Source organism: Bombus pyrosoma, linkage group LG4, assembly GCF_014825855.1.
Source record: "Bombus pyrosoma isolate SC7728 linkage group LG4, ASM1482585v1, whole genome shotgun sequence".
NCBI lineage: Eukaryota > Metazoa > Arthropoda > Insecta > Hymenoptera > Apidae > Bombus > Bombus pyrosoma.
In genome coordinates, this window is record NC_057773.1 from 6,764,570 (window position 1) to 6,779,264 (window position 14,695).

General features: G+C 36.2%; 1 protein-coding gene across 41 annotated transcripts in view; it reads right to left on the bottom strand.

Annotated features, from left to right (window-relative positions):
- The window catches only part of LOC122566465 (calcium/calmodulin-dependent protein kinase type II alpha chain), a 159,017-nt gene that overhangs the window by 26,577 nt on the left and 117,745 nt on the right, over positions 1 to 14,695 (bottom strand). For 28 of the 41 annotated variants that reach the window (XM_043723744.1, XM_043723721.1, XM_043723746.1 and 25 more), the window contains one exon: positions 5,336 to 5,392. The exons of the other annotated variants lie outside the window; for them this stretch is intronic. In XM_043723744.1, the coding sequence (XP_043579679.1) occupies positions 5,336 to 5,392 (57 nt within the window). The remainder of the gene's footprint in view (positions 1 to 5,335; positions 5,393 to 14,695) is intronic. 41 annotated transcript variants of the gene reach the window in all.

Below are 14,695 nucleotides of genomic sequence, written 5' to 3' on the forward strand. Positions count from 1 at the left end.
CTAAGTAGAACGAGAATAGTTACGCACAGTCACGATAGATTCCCGTCCGACATAGACACGGTTTCGCGACTGAAAATAGATCCAGAAAGGCTGGCTGGCGATCGTGACCTAACGTACGTCCGATTCGAACAGAGTCGGAAGTTCGTTTTCGCGTGGGACGTGGCTATTAATCATCCAACAGCCTCGGTATATACCCCTCGAGACGACCAGAAACCAAAACGTCGATTTTAAGAATGAAAATCGCCATTCTCTGGTTATAGCTAGAGATCGTTGTGTCGTTGCCAGATATATGATTGGTTTCACCTGTTTGTGGAGAAGGATTCTAGACCTAACGAGAACTTTTGGCGCATCGTCGACGCGTTACGAAATTTCGAAAATGTCTTCAGAGGCTTTAGAGGACGTTCTAAAAGGCCGGACTTTGAATTTTAGATTTGCTTTGAAAGAGTGACTGGGAATGAAAAGCCGAACAAGATGGATCGAAGTTTGTTGGATGAAGTTTATTGGAGGTACATGTTGTTTCGTAACGATCACGGTGCACGGTGAATCGTGTCGTAAAGAATGAAAGCTTCCTCCGGCGTTGAAATGAAAATGTGTAAAACAGGTGTAAAGCAGAAATAAAATAAATGAATAAATATAATAATTCTTTTACTAGCAACGTTCGATTAACTGTCTGTAAATAAAAAATAACGCTAGGATTTCAAATAACTGACTGATAGACTTTAGAAAATCCAAAATTCTATAAAAATTCCCATAATTTTGTACCTATTGAGAATATGTTTATACATTATGAAACCGTCTGTACATCCAATTACGTACATCTTAAACAAACATCCACCGATTTATGATTATTTTGACAAAAAGATTCAAAGAGCAGAGCCCCATCAACGGTCCTCCTGGCGCAATAATCACACAAAATAAGTCCAAGGCTCACCATAATTATCAGGCTGCTTCGATGAACCCGGCAAGCCAGCGGTGACCGACATTTCGAAGACTTCACCTACTGTCCCCTCCGAAACGCATTTATCACTATCACTCTCGAAACACAGTGCACTTCTTCCCTTTTTCACCGAAGTATCGAATAAAAGCGCAAGACTTGCAATCGTAAAAAATCAAACGAGAGATATAAACGATGCTTTCAAAGGCCCTCGGTTCCGCGCGAAAGGGAGGAAAATCGAAGATCGACTCGATTTTATTGCGCTCCGCACGGCCGGCTTCGAGGATGGCCGAACGAACGACGCGAACTGCTGCCAATCTATTTTCAAGCGGTGCCAAGCGGTCAGGTATTTCCGTTGACAGCGCGACACGCGCGTTCGGGCGAGTTTACTGCGAAGATTTTACATTTTCTCGCTGGTCATAGCCGCCATGCGAAATTCCATATCTGTTTCGGCCAAAATCGTCGACATCGTAGACTTTCCCCCATTTTCACGATCCACTGTGCCGCTGACGTTCCAGCTGTAGTCCAGGTTTAATGATTTTGGCTGCTCAAGGTTACGATGTGTGGCTATAGGTTATTATAGGGGTGACGAACTGAGACGGCCTACGTGCGATCTTTGCTCCTACTTTCTTGGCTCACACAGTCGTAAGAAAATTATGTCCTCTATTTTTCTACACGCTACGATTCTACACGGTGTAACGCAAATATTACTGTAACTATGGAGTTTCATTTGCTATCCCTTTCCCTCTGAATCTATTTGGAAGATATCTGATTCCATTTGCGAGATTTCCGATTCTAATTTAGAAATTTATTATTCTAATCGAGAGAATTCGTGCAGTTTGTCGTTAAAAAGTTCGTCACCTCTACGTTAGAGAAACTCAGTCGTTCACCCCCACTATGGTGCTCGAATAAATTGCGGGAGTGGGGGCTCTGTTCGAGCCATGGTGGGGAGAGTAGCCTTGAAACTCAGCTGATTTGAAACGGACTATATTCGTCTATACCGCTTGGTTAACTAATTCTGTTTCGTAAGAACACAGGTATAAGGCACCGTTAATATTAAATAATAGCCTAAAGGTATATTTGTATGCGGCGTAAAGTATCTGTGGAGACGAGATCATAATTCTATAGCGTTTCTATACAACAATTCGAAGTGTCGTTGAGCAGTCATAATATTTCAGCCTGACTATAGCTAAGATCAACTGTTCCAGTGAACTCTAAAGAGATTAACCACGTGACACGAAGAACTTCAAATGTTCAAATTACAGAATGATATCTAGATGATTTGCCTAATCTAGAAAAAAATCTGCTTTGTGAGGGTCAAGTTTCCTCGATTGAATTACATGTAATAATTGTTAAGAGACTAGTCGATAATGGTGGATACATATTCATTCGCAGAAGAATGATAACTAATGCTGCTCAAATTATCGAGCCACCCAACGCAAAATGCTTTTGGCGACTATAATGGAGGGGAAAAAGGAAGAAGAGAATTTCTACAAGATGATTCTCGTCTAGGTTTATGATCAAACGATTAAGCAACTTGGGAACCCAGGCTATCTATTCGATCAAAACGCAAGCCGACTAAAATTTACTAAAGCTTACGATGCTGGATCTACTTATCGTTCAATGTTGTCAAGCTGCCACAGACGTCTCTTCCAAGAGGGTCTTCGTCCCTGACCAAATTTTTTCGTCACGAAATCATCGTGACGGGGTACACAACTCTAATTACGTTGCTTATAAACGAATAATTCAAAGTAAAATAGTAAAGAAAGAAAAAGATAAATAAAAACAGCCAGCTGCTCGATATGGTAACAGTATAAGTATACATATATATATTTTTCAATTTCCTAGACAGCATAACGTTCGTAACAGCGCAAGAACAACAATTCCTACGAAACAATGTTCTAATATTTGCTAAAACAATATATATATATAATATAAATAACAATGACGCGATAAAATGTGTCGTAATCGAGATATCGCGACAGTTTTCTATAGATTGTTCTACTCGCCTCGAGCAGTAGATCCGCTAGATGTCTGATCAGACGTCCTCGAATACTAATTTTCTCGTCGCTACCATCGGTTGGCGTTCGCTTCTTCCAGCGTCGTAATTACGCTCGTTTCTAAATCGAGCGCGGATTTACACACATGGGTGGAAACACAAACAAGGGAAAAACGTGAATGAAAAGCCCGGCGCTTTCGTTTTCGTAAGATCTGGAGCTCTGATTCATTTTATTCAAGAAGGGAATCGCGTGACTTGTCGTTACATAATTTTGATTCAATTTTCATCGTGGGGATGGCTACAAAGATTGTTGGTTTATTTTCAATGGTTTGTGAAATATAGGGTGTCTTGTTTAATTTTATTATTGGAGACAGGAATAAATACAGTAAGCGTTTAGCGACGTGAAGATCTAGTTTCTTCAAGATTATTTTGAAAGTTATTCTACGTCACATTAGAAAAAGAAGAAATTGATAAAATATGGATATTCATTCTTGGAATAATTTTCAAGGTATCTTTATCGGTGAAAATAGAAACAAATAAAATCTTCTTCTTCGAATAATTCAAATAAAACTATCGCTAGTATAGTACAAAGGTTTGATATACTACGCTACCAAAATTCTACTCGAATAAAAATATCTATGTTCTCCTGTCGCAAGTTCACAAAAATTTTCTGTCTTTGATTTTCTGTCCTAATTTACTAAATCTCTCATCATCTGCGAAACGATCGCAAAGTTCCGAGCACTAAAATTTTCATTAGAAAAATTCCACAAACCATTGCCAAACATGAACAATCCATTTTCAATTTAATTCTTCATCCCTCAAAAGTTTCATTAAACTAATCAACGGAATCATGCGAGATCGCCTTCGTATGTATATAGACAAGCCTTTTCCTTTTTGTTTTTATCAAGACGTCAAAAAGTATACACACACGCGCACGTTTACACGGACATCGTCGTGCAGAACGAAGAAAGGGAAGAAGGGACGATTCCTGATCTCCCATGTGGTAAAAGGGGCTATGATTAACTTGCAGACCGATCAGAGGGGAAGCAAACGCACGCAACGGTCCTTATTAGTTCGTGGAACGAGAGGAGGCTGGAGAGACGGTAAATCCGAAGTACGAGTTAGCGGAAGCTGGAACAGACAGGGTGCAAAAGCTCGGCTCGAAGCTCGTCACTGAGCCCCTCGTGACCATTGGCTTCCCCGGTTCGTCGCCCTTTTCCGGTCCCCTCTCGCTGTAGAATAAGGGAAAGCTCGTGGAAACGTGAGGTTATTGGGGGCTTCTTGCTGTCATTTGGAATGGGCAATTAGCGTATTTCTTCTTCAGCGAACTCAGTAAGACACGACATCTTTTTGTGTTTTTTCTTTAGTACACATTCCAGTGTATTTATTATTCGGTGCTTAAATCGTGCTATATTAAGAAATTGATTTTCTAGCGAGAGGGAACCTTCGAGGTGCTGTATGTTTCATCCTTTTCATCGAGTTTGAATAAAATCGGATCTATCTTTCTTTGAAGAAAATTTCATGGAACCTTCTTTATCTTTTTTAAAGAAATGTATCCGAAAAGTATTGGCAACCTGTTTCTACATGTTGATGCTACAAAAATAAACGTTACTTGTGGTTCTTAAAATATTCGTAGCTTGTAACTTGCAATTTACACAATTTTACTAAATATTTTAATAGTTCAGTTGTATAAAACAGCTCTGCTATATATATATATCGATTACGCTATATTACAAGATATTGAGATATTGCATTTTTTTAACTATCAGCTAGTTTCGTCGAATCATAGATCATTACGACGATTGGTTTAAGCTTGAGTTTATTCGAGCAGAGGTTACTTTAATACGATGCTTAATCCAACATTAATTTGAAACTAATAGAATTAAAAATTAAATAACTCGATCTAAAATTATCGTATTTTCCAGCAGGACAATACTGTTTGAGACTCAAAATGCAATATGCACGAAAGAACAGTAGCGATAAAAGGAGTTGACCAAATTATAATTCGTTTCTGTGTTTCACATAAAATTATCCTTTAATAAAAAAGAAGAAAAAAAAGGAAAGCAAGATTTTCTAGAATGATATGTTATGTTACAAGTCACTGCATTTTTATTAAAAATAGAACGCACAAAAGAACAATAATGGAGAACGAATTGGCTGAAGGTTAGGGGACCGGAAGCCACAGAAGCAGCTTCGGTCACGCGGCTCCAGCGACACGAACGGGAGAAGCCAGTCTGAACCGGAGGACGTTTACACGTAACACACGTGGAATATATACGTATATATATAATATATATATGTAAATCTAGACGGAGGTACGTAATATATGTATACACATGAACACGAGACGTCGAAACGCGCGTTATGTACACGTTTCTCGGCCTTCGATATGCAAGGTTTACCTTCGGGTTCTTTGGCAATGACCGTGCTGCTCCGGTCGACGACGCCCTTCTTATCCTCTGTACAACAATACACACATACATCACGGATATGCGACTTTTGTTCTTCTTCTTTTATGTAAAAAAAAAGCCTATTTTTATGCATTCTTTTTTCGTTGCTTCTCTTTTCGCTTTATACGAAGACTAGAGACCAGCCAACGCGCGTTAATTTTTAGCTAAGCTGATTCTTTTTGTTGTTTTAATCCTCGTGGCACTTGTGTTTGAGTTAACCAGAAAGCCCCTTATCCTTGGGAAATTCACATTTTATATTTTTTTTTTTATTGAAGAAAGCATTGTTTAGTTCAAGATACAAATTTTTACGATATTTTTCATGCTCTTTAATTTTTCGTTACAAGTCGATTAAAACTTTTTGCCTCAGATTTTTTTATATCGTTAAGAAAGATATATTACTCTTGTCAACCTTGCAGCGCCGTTTTCGTCATTTTCGATTTCTTTCTGTTCTCCTATGAAGATGTTCTTCATTTTAGAGATTCCTATTCTTCCATGTCTTATTACAAAAATTCTACTCTATTAAAATTATCTTTAACTGTCTTCATTTTCTATCAAATTTATCAAGTTTGAGGAAGACGTAAAAGATTAATCGTCATTAATATGTGCGATATCTTATGTCAATGATTTTCTCGAAATATCAAGATGTCTTCCTTTTGTTGAAACGAAACCTAAAGTTGAGAAATAAAAATTCGAAAATTATTATTGCAAGGTTAAGTACTCGTTTCCGCGATCACGTCGATGAAATTTTTGCTTCCGTGGTACGTCGAGTATCGACGTTGCATCAATGTTAAGCTCAAACTTTTATGAAATTTATTTACCTTAATTATGAAAGTTTTCTATGAGAAAGAGAGAGGAAGAGTTCTAGAAATTTCCTTTTTAGCTACAAGTAGATCGCAAACTCTGAAGCATCGAAAACGCGTCGACGCTTCCTTTAAATCTTATTCCCGTCGCGATAATTAGTTTCACGTAAGGAAAACAAGCTTCGTCCCGCTGTGTTCGCCACCAATGATTCTCTGTTAACAAATAGTCACGGAGAATCAGAGGTAGAAACTTCATCGGCGAGGAGCATGCTTCCTTTGTTCCTTAGGAGGAATTATTCTGCTTAAAGAGCACGATGTCGACGGCTTTGGCGCAAAGGTGATTCATTAAAGAAGGAAAACTTTTAGCGACGGCAACACTCTGTGTCCGATTTCACGCTCAGTACCTCAATTTCTTTTATCCGAAGAATTTTAACAGAGCAAGGAGTTATTGCTTTCTGGATCGCTTTGAGACAAGTGTCACGATTTTATAAGATACTTTGATCATGGGTTTTCGCTATTTGCAAATTAGCTGGACTCCGTGGCTGTTGATATGGAGAGAAGAAAGAAAATATTATTAACGGACAGATGTACATCAAGCTTGGAGGCACGGGTATCCAATTTCAGAAAGCTTGACGTACCATCGAACACGATTTCTTCGTCTATCTTTTCCACATCTTTTTATTCAGAATAATTCGAATCGCTCAAAAGAAACCGAATAAAGAATTACTTATGGTTTCAAAAAATATTCTCCAGTGAATCTATAAATTTTGTAATTTAAGGATTCGTAATCTATTCTAAAAATATCGTGCAATTTATTCCAAAGGTCAGATCAGAAGAATCTTTCGAAACAATTATGTCGAATAATTTGACAAATATTGCTCGAGTTCGATGCAGTCGTGCCGGTAAATGTACAAGCTGACATTCAAAGCGATAAACATTCAGTATAAGCGTTTGATACAAAAGCAATTTTCCCCTTGATATTAACCCATCTAAAAGATTATTTCTCTTTTATTTGATAAATGCCACAGAGTTCCAGCTAGTTCACAGAAATCGATGCTCTAGCTATGTAAAGTGGTAACAAGGTACTTTCTAGCTTATTTAATCTCTAAAATGTAAGCTAACGGAAGATAACAATGATAAAGATAGAGAGATAAAGTGAAATAGAAGTAGACAAAAAAAAGTTATATAGCAACACCGAGCGTATATTTATTCGGTATGTCCATAACTTAGTCTCTCGATCGAGTATCATATATCGAGATCTCAAAATGTCGTATCGACTCGGGTTCTCTTGAAACACAGGGGTTCGGGCAAAGGGAAGAGAAAGGGGTCGTGCGGTGGCGATCATACGATTGAAGAGAAAGAAAAAAAATATATATATATAAGTCCATAGTCATTCGTGTCGAAGAATTAAGGGTGGTAAAGTGGGTCTTGAGAGTTAACTTTTGCCTTCTGGCACCCAACGATTGAGAAGAAATCGAAAAGAAGACATTCTTTCTCAAATCTTTATCAAAATTTGTGATATAGGATATAACTAAGATTAAGTTTCTTAGGAATTTTTGTATGGTTCTAAAAATTGGTCAATTTTTCAGATATTTATACTTTCTAATTAAGAAAAATTTGTAAAATTAATTATTGTACATTTATATTGTACAGAGTAACAATTTGAAAGATTTCTGGAAATGTAGAATTATTGTATCTCTAGATCTGTAATCGTAATTCCAGAATTCTGGAATTAATTCATATTTGTGAAATATAAAAAAGAAACGCACACGAGTGGAGATATCTTTAAACGTACGGTCTTTCCTACATTAATTCCTGTGTCTGTAAAACATTTCTATATCCATAAAAATTCAGATTCTGTAAAATTCTATAAAGTACCGATCGTATCATGCCTTCCAGCTTGAACTAACTTTCCAAATCCACTATTGCACCAAAATAGGGAAGAACCAGGATCAAAGCGGATAATCCAGGGTAAAATAATTGAGATAAGGTGCCATATCAGAGGGTGCAGTTCGGTGGCGAACGTGCAAACGTCGACGAAGATTACGTGAAAATCCATCGTTCTCCTCGGAGGACACAAACAATTGCATCCAATAAAACAAGACACTTTCGTAAGTATATAAAAGAACAAGACAAAGGTAATGAAAAATCTCAACAATCAAGAAAAGACCTGGTGGATTAATATGTAATAAATCCCTGGAGAAGTTATATTGCTCGAAAGATCAAGGAGCATAACAATTCTTACGAGATTTATCTCTTATATATAATATTATATCTGGCAAAACGAGACAGAAAAATGGCAGCCATAATAATATAGGGGATAGAAGGGGAACACAGACAGACAAAGGAAAACAGACAAGTTGTTGCTCGTTGTAGAACATAAACGAGCTCGAAACTCGGCATGGAAACTATTTTATTTCGCCGAGATATTATCGTCGAGCTCCTTCGAATTTCAAAGAGAATCAAAAAGGACAGTGAGGAATTTGGTTTCATTTCATTGGTTATTTTTCATTCCGTTTCTCGGACTGAGAGCGTGATATTTAACTTAGAACACTTAACTCTTAAGAAGGTTTCTTTAAAGATTCTTAGTCATTTGATAGGTTTGTAAAAGGTTTCTGGAATAGAGGACATTCTCGATGATTATTTCGCATTCTTTTCGAAATATTCTGTATCTAAATATTTTCTTTAAATATTCTAAGTATACTATATTTATATTCTATTATTTTGAACTTGTACACTCGACTCGGCATCCGAGAAAGCGTGGGTGTCGATGCACAGGCATGCAGACAAAACGAAATAAGACAGGCACGCCCAAGAAGCAGATTGGTTTCATGCTTTTGCGAGGGGGTAGAAATTTGCAAGCGGAGGCGTAAAGCGGTTCTTCGATATTGGGGTTGTCCTGTTTTATTAATATTTTCTGGAGCGATGAAAATATAATACCGGTATTACAAAATACAAATATTATCGTTAATATTCCTATTATAAATTTTATTCGTTTTTCTGAACAATGGTTACGATGTTTCGAGTATTTTTATTTAAAATAGCGTCTTGAAGAAGCGAGTAAAAGCTCGTATACGGAAAAGAAAGTTTTTGTGTTAGAAAAAAGTGTGTTGCTTTAATTAATCAGATATATAGAAAAAAACAATGGAGAAATATCTATGATGGTATTATGTTATGTTAAAATTAAATTAATAAAAATCGAATTAATTTATTATAAGTAATTGATTATCTATATCTAATAACATATAAGTTACTAATTTAATTCTGCCATTTTAGTTACTCAAATTGTCTTGAACTTAATACTGTTGAAATTTGTTTAAAGAAATGCTCTACCTTTTGACAGATAATATTTTCCTCATACTCAATATTTTCTCATTCTCAATGGAACTCTTCAAGTTCCATAATAGAGTGAAGAATGTCCATTCTGATGCCATAAACATCGATAAAACGAAACAAACCCAATGGCGAGAACGATTTCTCGCCTCGTTGACGGATATCGTAAAAGCGAATGCAAGCCATGCGAAACATTGCGCGAGAACGTGAAGTGAGTGTAGAAACGGCTGAAGGTATAGAGAGTGGCAAAGAAAAATGGGGAAAACGAAGAACAGGCAAGTCAGTGATGGTGTTCATAAATCCATAACATCGGTAAAATAGTGACGGTAAAATAGTGTACTTTTCTATTTCTTTTTTTTTTTTTTTTTTTTTTTTTTTTTTTTTTTTTTTTTTTTTTGGTGACGGTGAGAGACTGTTTTACGTGAAAATCCTAAGGTTGCTATGAACAATAAAAATTCACGTTTGTGTGACCAGACAGGATTTCGATGCACAGACAGAAGTGAGGAACGAAAAGAAAGAAGTGGATAAGACACAGTGAACGAGCGTTAGAAGAAGAAATGGATCGTTTTCTACGAGATCCGATATGAAAATATTATAATTCCAGGTGGTGTGCACAGCGAGGTACCAACAGATGTGAATTTTCAAAGTGTGCGTGTAGATGAAAGACATAGAAAAAAATATTTCTTATTTTTTTTTTTTATAGGAAAAGAAGAAAAGAATTAAAAAATAAAGAAAATGAAACGATTAACGTTACCGTAGTAGATACGATTGTTTTCGTTGATCGGATTTTTCTATTTCCGTCTCGACTTACGTTCAAGTAAAGTGATGAAATCGTTGTGTGCGAGATCGTTGCGTTCTCTACGATGACGACGATCTCTCGTGTGCTTGTCGCTCTCTAAAGTGGACGATGCTTCGCTAACGTGGCACAAACTAATCTAACTTTCTAGATGGCTAATCGCTACTGATTTGCTCGCTAGTGGAAAACGTCGTGGTGGTCTAGCGAAAGTGAAGATGCGCCGCGCGAGGATATGGTTCTCGAGAGACTGTAGATGGTTGACTCGACACGAACTGGAATTGCTCTCCTCTTGAATTTCCATACAAATAGTGGTTTTTACAAAATCTACAAAATTTTTTTCATTTTATTATCAGTTTTGTATAATCTGACGTAAGCAATGGTTTCCTCTATGAATAATTCTAAATTATAGCGCGCCAATATTACACAATTATTTTCGCTTTCAAAAGGGATATTCCTTTAAAAAAAAAGAAAGAGAATTATAAAAGTATTTAAAAAAAAAAAATAAAGAAGAACGAAGAATGGAGCATTTCCAATTCAATCGTCAGCCACGAAGAGAAGCTTCTACTAAACAAACTATGAATATCACAATTTCTCTTAACCCAAATAAAAGAAAGAAAAGTTCGAAAATCTGAAAGAAAACGTAAAAGAGAGAAAGCTTGATGAATGCTAGAGAAAACGAAGAGGAAGCGAAAGCGGCGCGAGAGCCGGTATCATCGTCAAACAATCGATAATTTATTCGTTTAATGAAATTTCGATCCCTTGACCAAATTTTTCCTTTCCAATTTCCAATTTTCCCTGGTCGGTCGTTAAAATCACCGAATTCTATTATCGAGAATTTACGTTAACCCGGAGAATCGATAGGAAAATCTAACGTCTCGATCGAATTACAGGCGAATACGCGAGCCGCCGAATTTCGAATACGTATCCAGGGTTAACGGTTTCCAGCTAACGTTCGCGAGTAATTTCACCACTCCATTATCCCAGTCCGACTTTCTCATTGTGCCACGCTAATTGCACACCAGTGGATAGCGTAAGCCATGAAACGAGAAACGAGAAACGGCGGTGGTCGCTATCGAGACTTTTAATAAACTCCGCTCTCGCGAATTTCCATTCCAGCCGAGAGCGTTTTCTCGAAGAAAAAAGGAATGTTAAGCATTTGGAAGAGGACACGAAAATTGAGAAGCTAATCGCGTTGAAAAAAATTCTAATTTAGAAGTCGTTTTGAGGAAAGATTAGCTGGAATCGTCAAAATTGCGAGCGTCGATAAAAAGAGAAGAACGGCGATCGCAGACGGTGGTGGCTACACGATTATAAGATAAATTTTTGTAAATTTTCCTGAAAAACGATTTGACGAATTTTCCGAATACCGAAGTGCGGATTATTTATGCAAATTCACATTTTTCTCAACGTAATTACACTTTACTTTAAATATCTTTTATGTCTATTTGTATCAGCATTTTTCTTCGATATTTTATATGTATTTTCAAGTTGGCGGTATTTTGTAAACTTTGGAATTCATTATATTTTTGCAATTTTAAGTATAGATGCATAAACATCCGCAATCTAATGTTTGTCATTGGAATTTTGCCTTGAAATTGACTTTCAAAGGCTAACATACATTATTGATCAAAAGTTTGGAATCAGAATTTAAGACACGAGGATTTAAAAAATTTTTTAAACTCAAAATGAGTCAAGATTCATAGAAAATTATTTAGTCAGTCATTTACCACAAAAACGATCATTAAATTAGCAAGAGATTCGATATAAATTCAACTATATAAAAATGAATCCAAACTTTTGACCTGTAATGTATTGTACAAATCACGTGAATTTTCAATCATTAACACGTTTGTTGTCCGAGAAGAAAGTCTCCGAAATTATTAACTCGTAATTTCGCTCATAGAATCAATACGTAACAAACAACAGCAATAAAGAAACAAATAAACGATAAATATCTTGCATATAAATAATACTGTCGATTTAAGGACCTAAATTTCCGTATTAAAAAAAAAAAACGTTTCAATGAGAGGACAAATTCGAAGTACTCTGACCCATATATGGCTGACCGAACAGTAAACGTGTCAAATACTGACCGAACTCCGTATATTTCCAATAACGATACTTCTGTCTGACGCAATACCGTCTGATACTACTTGAACTGCACGGTCTGATCAATTTAAATTCGCGCTACTGGAAATACGGTAAACGCTGGATGTTCCACTTGACATTCGTAAACATTCGTGTTCAGGTAAGCGCGTGGGTCGTCGAAGATGGCTTTAAAACACGAAAATATTCGTAGCCATGACGTTTTAAATACAGGGAGGAAAAAATTTCGCGCCCCTCTGTGAGAAAATGCTCGACGATTAAACGTCGATAGAGGAATCGTAAAATTGCGAATTGTTGTTCACTCGAGATTAAGAAACGAAACCTTCGTACGTGTTAAGATTATGGCGAGATGAAGATCGAATATGCAGGGTGTTTTAATATACGAGACATATCTTAGCACTGAATAGGGAATGAGATTGAGAAGATTTAAATAAAAGGAACTGTTTTATTATAATTTTGTTTTAGAATTTCAGTCATTTTTAAATTTAATTCTCTTGCTCTCGATATATATATACATGTGTGTCTATCGTTAGAAGCACTATGAAAAAATCTAGAAGAATTAAAGGCATATCCTTTTGTCAAAATTGAAAATAGTTGTTTCAAGGATTTTAGCACAGTGTAAAGTACGTTCGTACTGTTATACTTATACACGAAATCAAAAAAAATATATATATATTATAATTGGAGAAGGATCAAATGGAATATACGATAATATTATTCTTTTCATAAAATTCTTTTATCTTTTTTGTGTCCTCTATTCACCACCTGAAACACGTCTCATGAAACAACCCGCATAATTGAATCCTGTCGACGACATTTGTGCGATATTGTTCTGGTCTCACATCGTATACAATTGTTTTACGCACCTTATAGTTGTACGTACGTGTTATGGATTTGTGAGCATCGTGTATGATCGGACAGAAAACAGCGATTTTCTCGATCGTTCCTCGCGTAGCTGCTCTATGTATTACGTATAGTGTTGAGACGGAAGAACGTAACATGTGTGGTTGTTTGATCTTGTGACTGTGATACTAGATCGTTTCATAAGTCGTCGTGTTCTTGCAAATTGCTGCTTTTATTCTAATTAAGAACGCAGTTTTGTCTAAACCAATTTGTAGATGTCACTTTTTATTGAAATCTAGAAAATATGTATATTGATCGTTTAGTGTCAAATGAATGGAGGATGAATTTATATGGATAGTTTCTTCGGATTAGATCGAAAAATAAAATAAAATAAAATAAATAGTATTTGTACTGGATATAAATTGATATTTCTATGAAATAAAAATCCAAAGATCTTTCCTATAAATTGCGAATCGATCTACGAATATTATTTCCTTTTATCCAAAGTACTATCGAAATTAATATTTATTAAATCAGTAGATGATCGGAGACTTATGAAATGATTCGATACTCGATGTTTCCACAAGCAATTTCTGTTCTCAGTATTATTTCCAAAAATTCCAAAGCTGCTTCTGGAAACCTCGACAGGATACTACGAGTAGAAGTGTTATATCTATGTGTGACATATCGAAAGCGAGTCGCTTGCTGTATGTATATGGCGATTAAAATTGAACAGTGTCAAAGGATAGACTTACATCGGGTGTTAACTAAAGATTATCTATTTGTGTTTCTAAATTTACTCTCCTAAAAATTATCTATCTATTTCATTAACTATTTGCAATCTTTTTGATTTACAAATTTTCATTAAACTATCGATAAAAAAGTGAGCAAATTCACGATTCAGAATTTTTCGAAGAATATTATTATCATTCTCGATAGAAAATATGTAATTCCAACCAAGTGAGATTAGAGCTTGCCGCGGATTCTGATTTGCATCGAAGGAATCGTAAACAAGAGGTCGACGGTTTTAGTGCTCCGTAGTATTGCCGTTTTGTGCTCGAGTGTACTCGTGTCTGGCTCGAGAATCAATTCACTCCGTGATAAAGTGTCTGAATCTTGAAAGCGAATGAAACCCATTGACTGCCAGTGTTTTCGGTGTATACGGAATAGGGGAAGAAACTTGGTTGCATGCACGCCGAGGATCACCAGGATTGTACTCTTGGGTTCTCTGCTTGTTCGATAAGAATTCTGCATGATTGCCATGCGACAATTTTTTGCCTTATTTCAAAACGAGAATGGTGCGGTGCACAAATTTTTAGATTCCAGATCTTTTAAGCTTAGAATTTTGCATGTTCGTCACTTCACGTAAATTTTTCTAATCGCATCTGAATGCAAGTATGGTGCGAAAAGAAAATTTTTAGGTTTTAAATTATT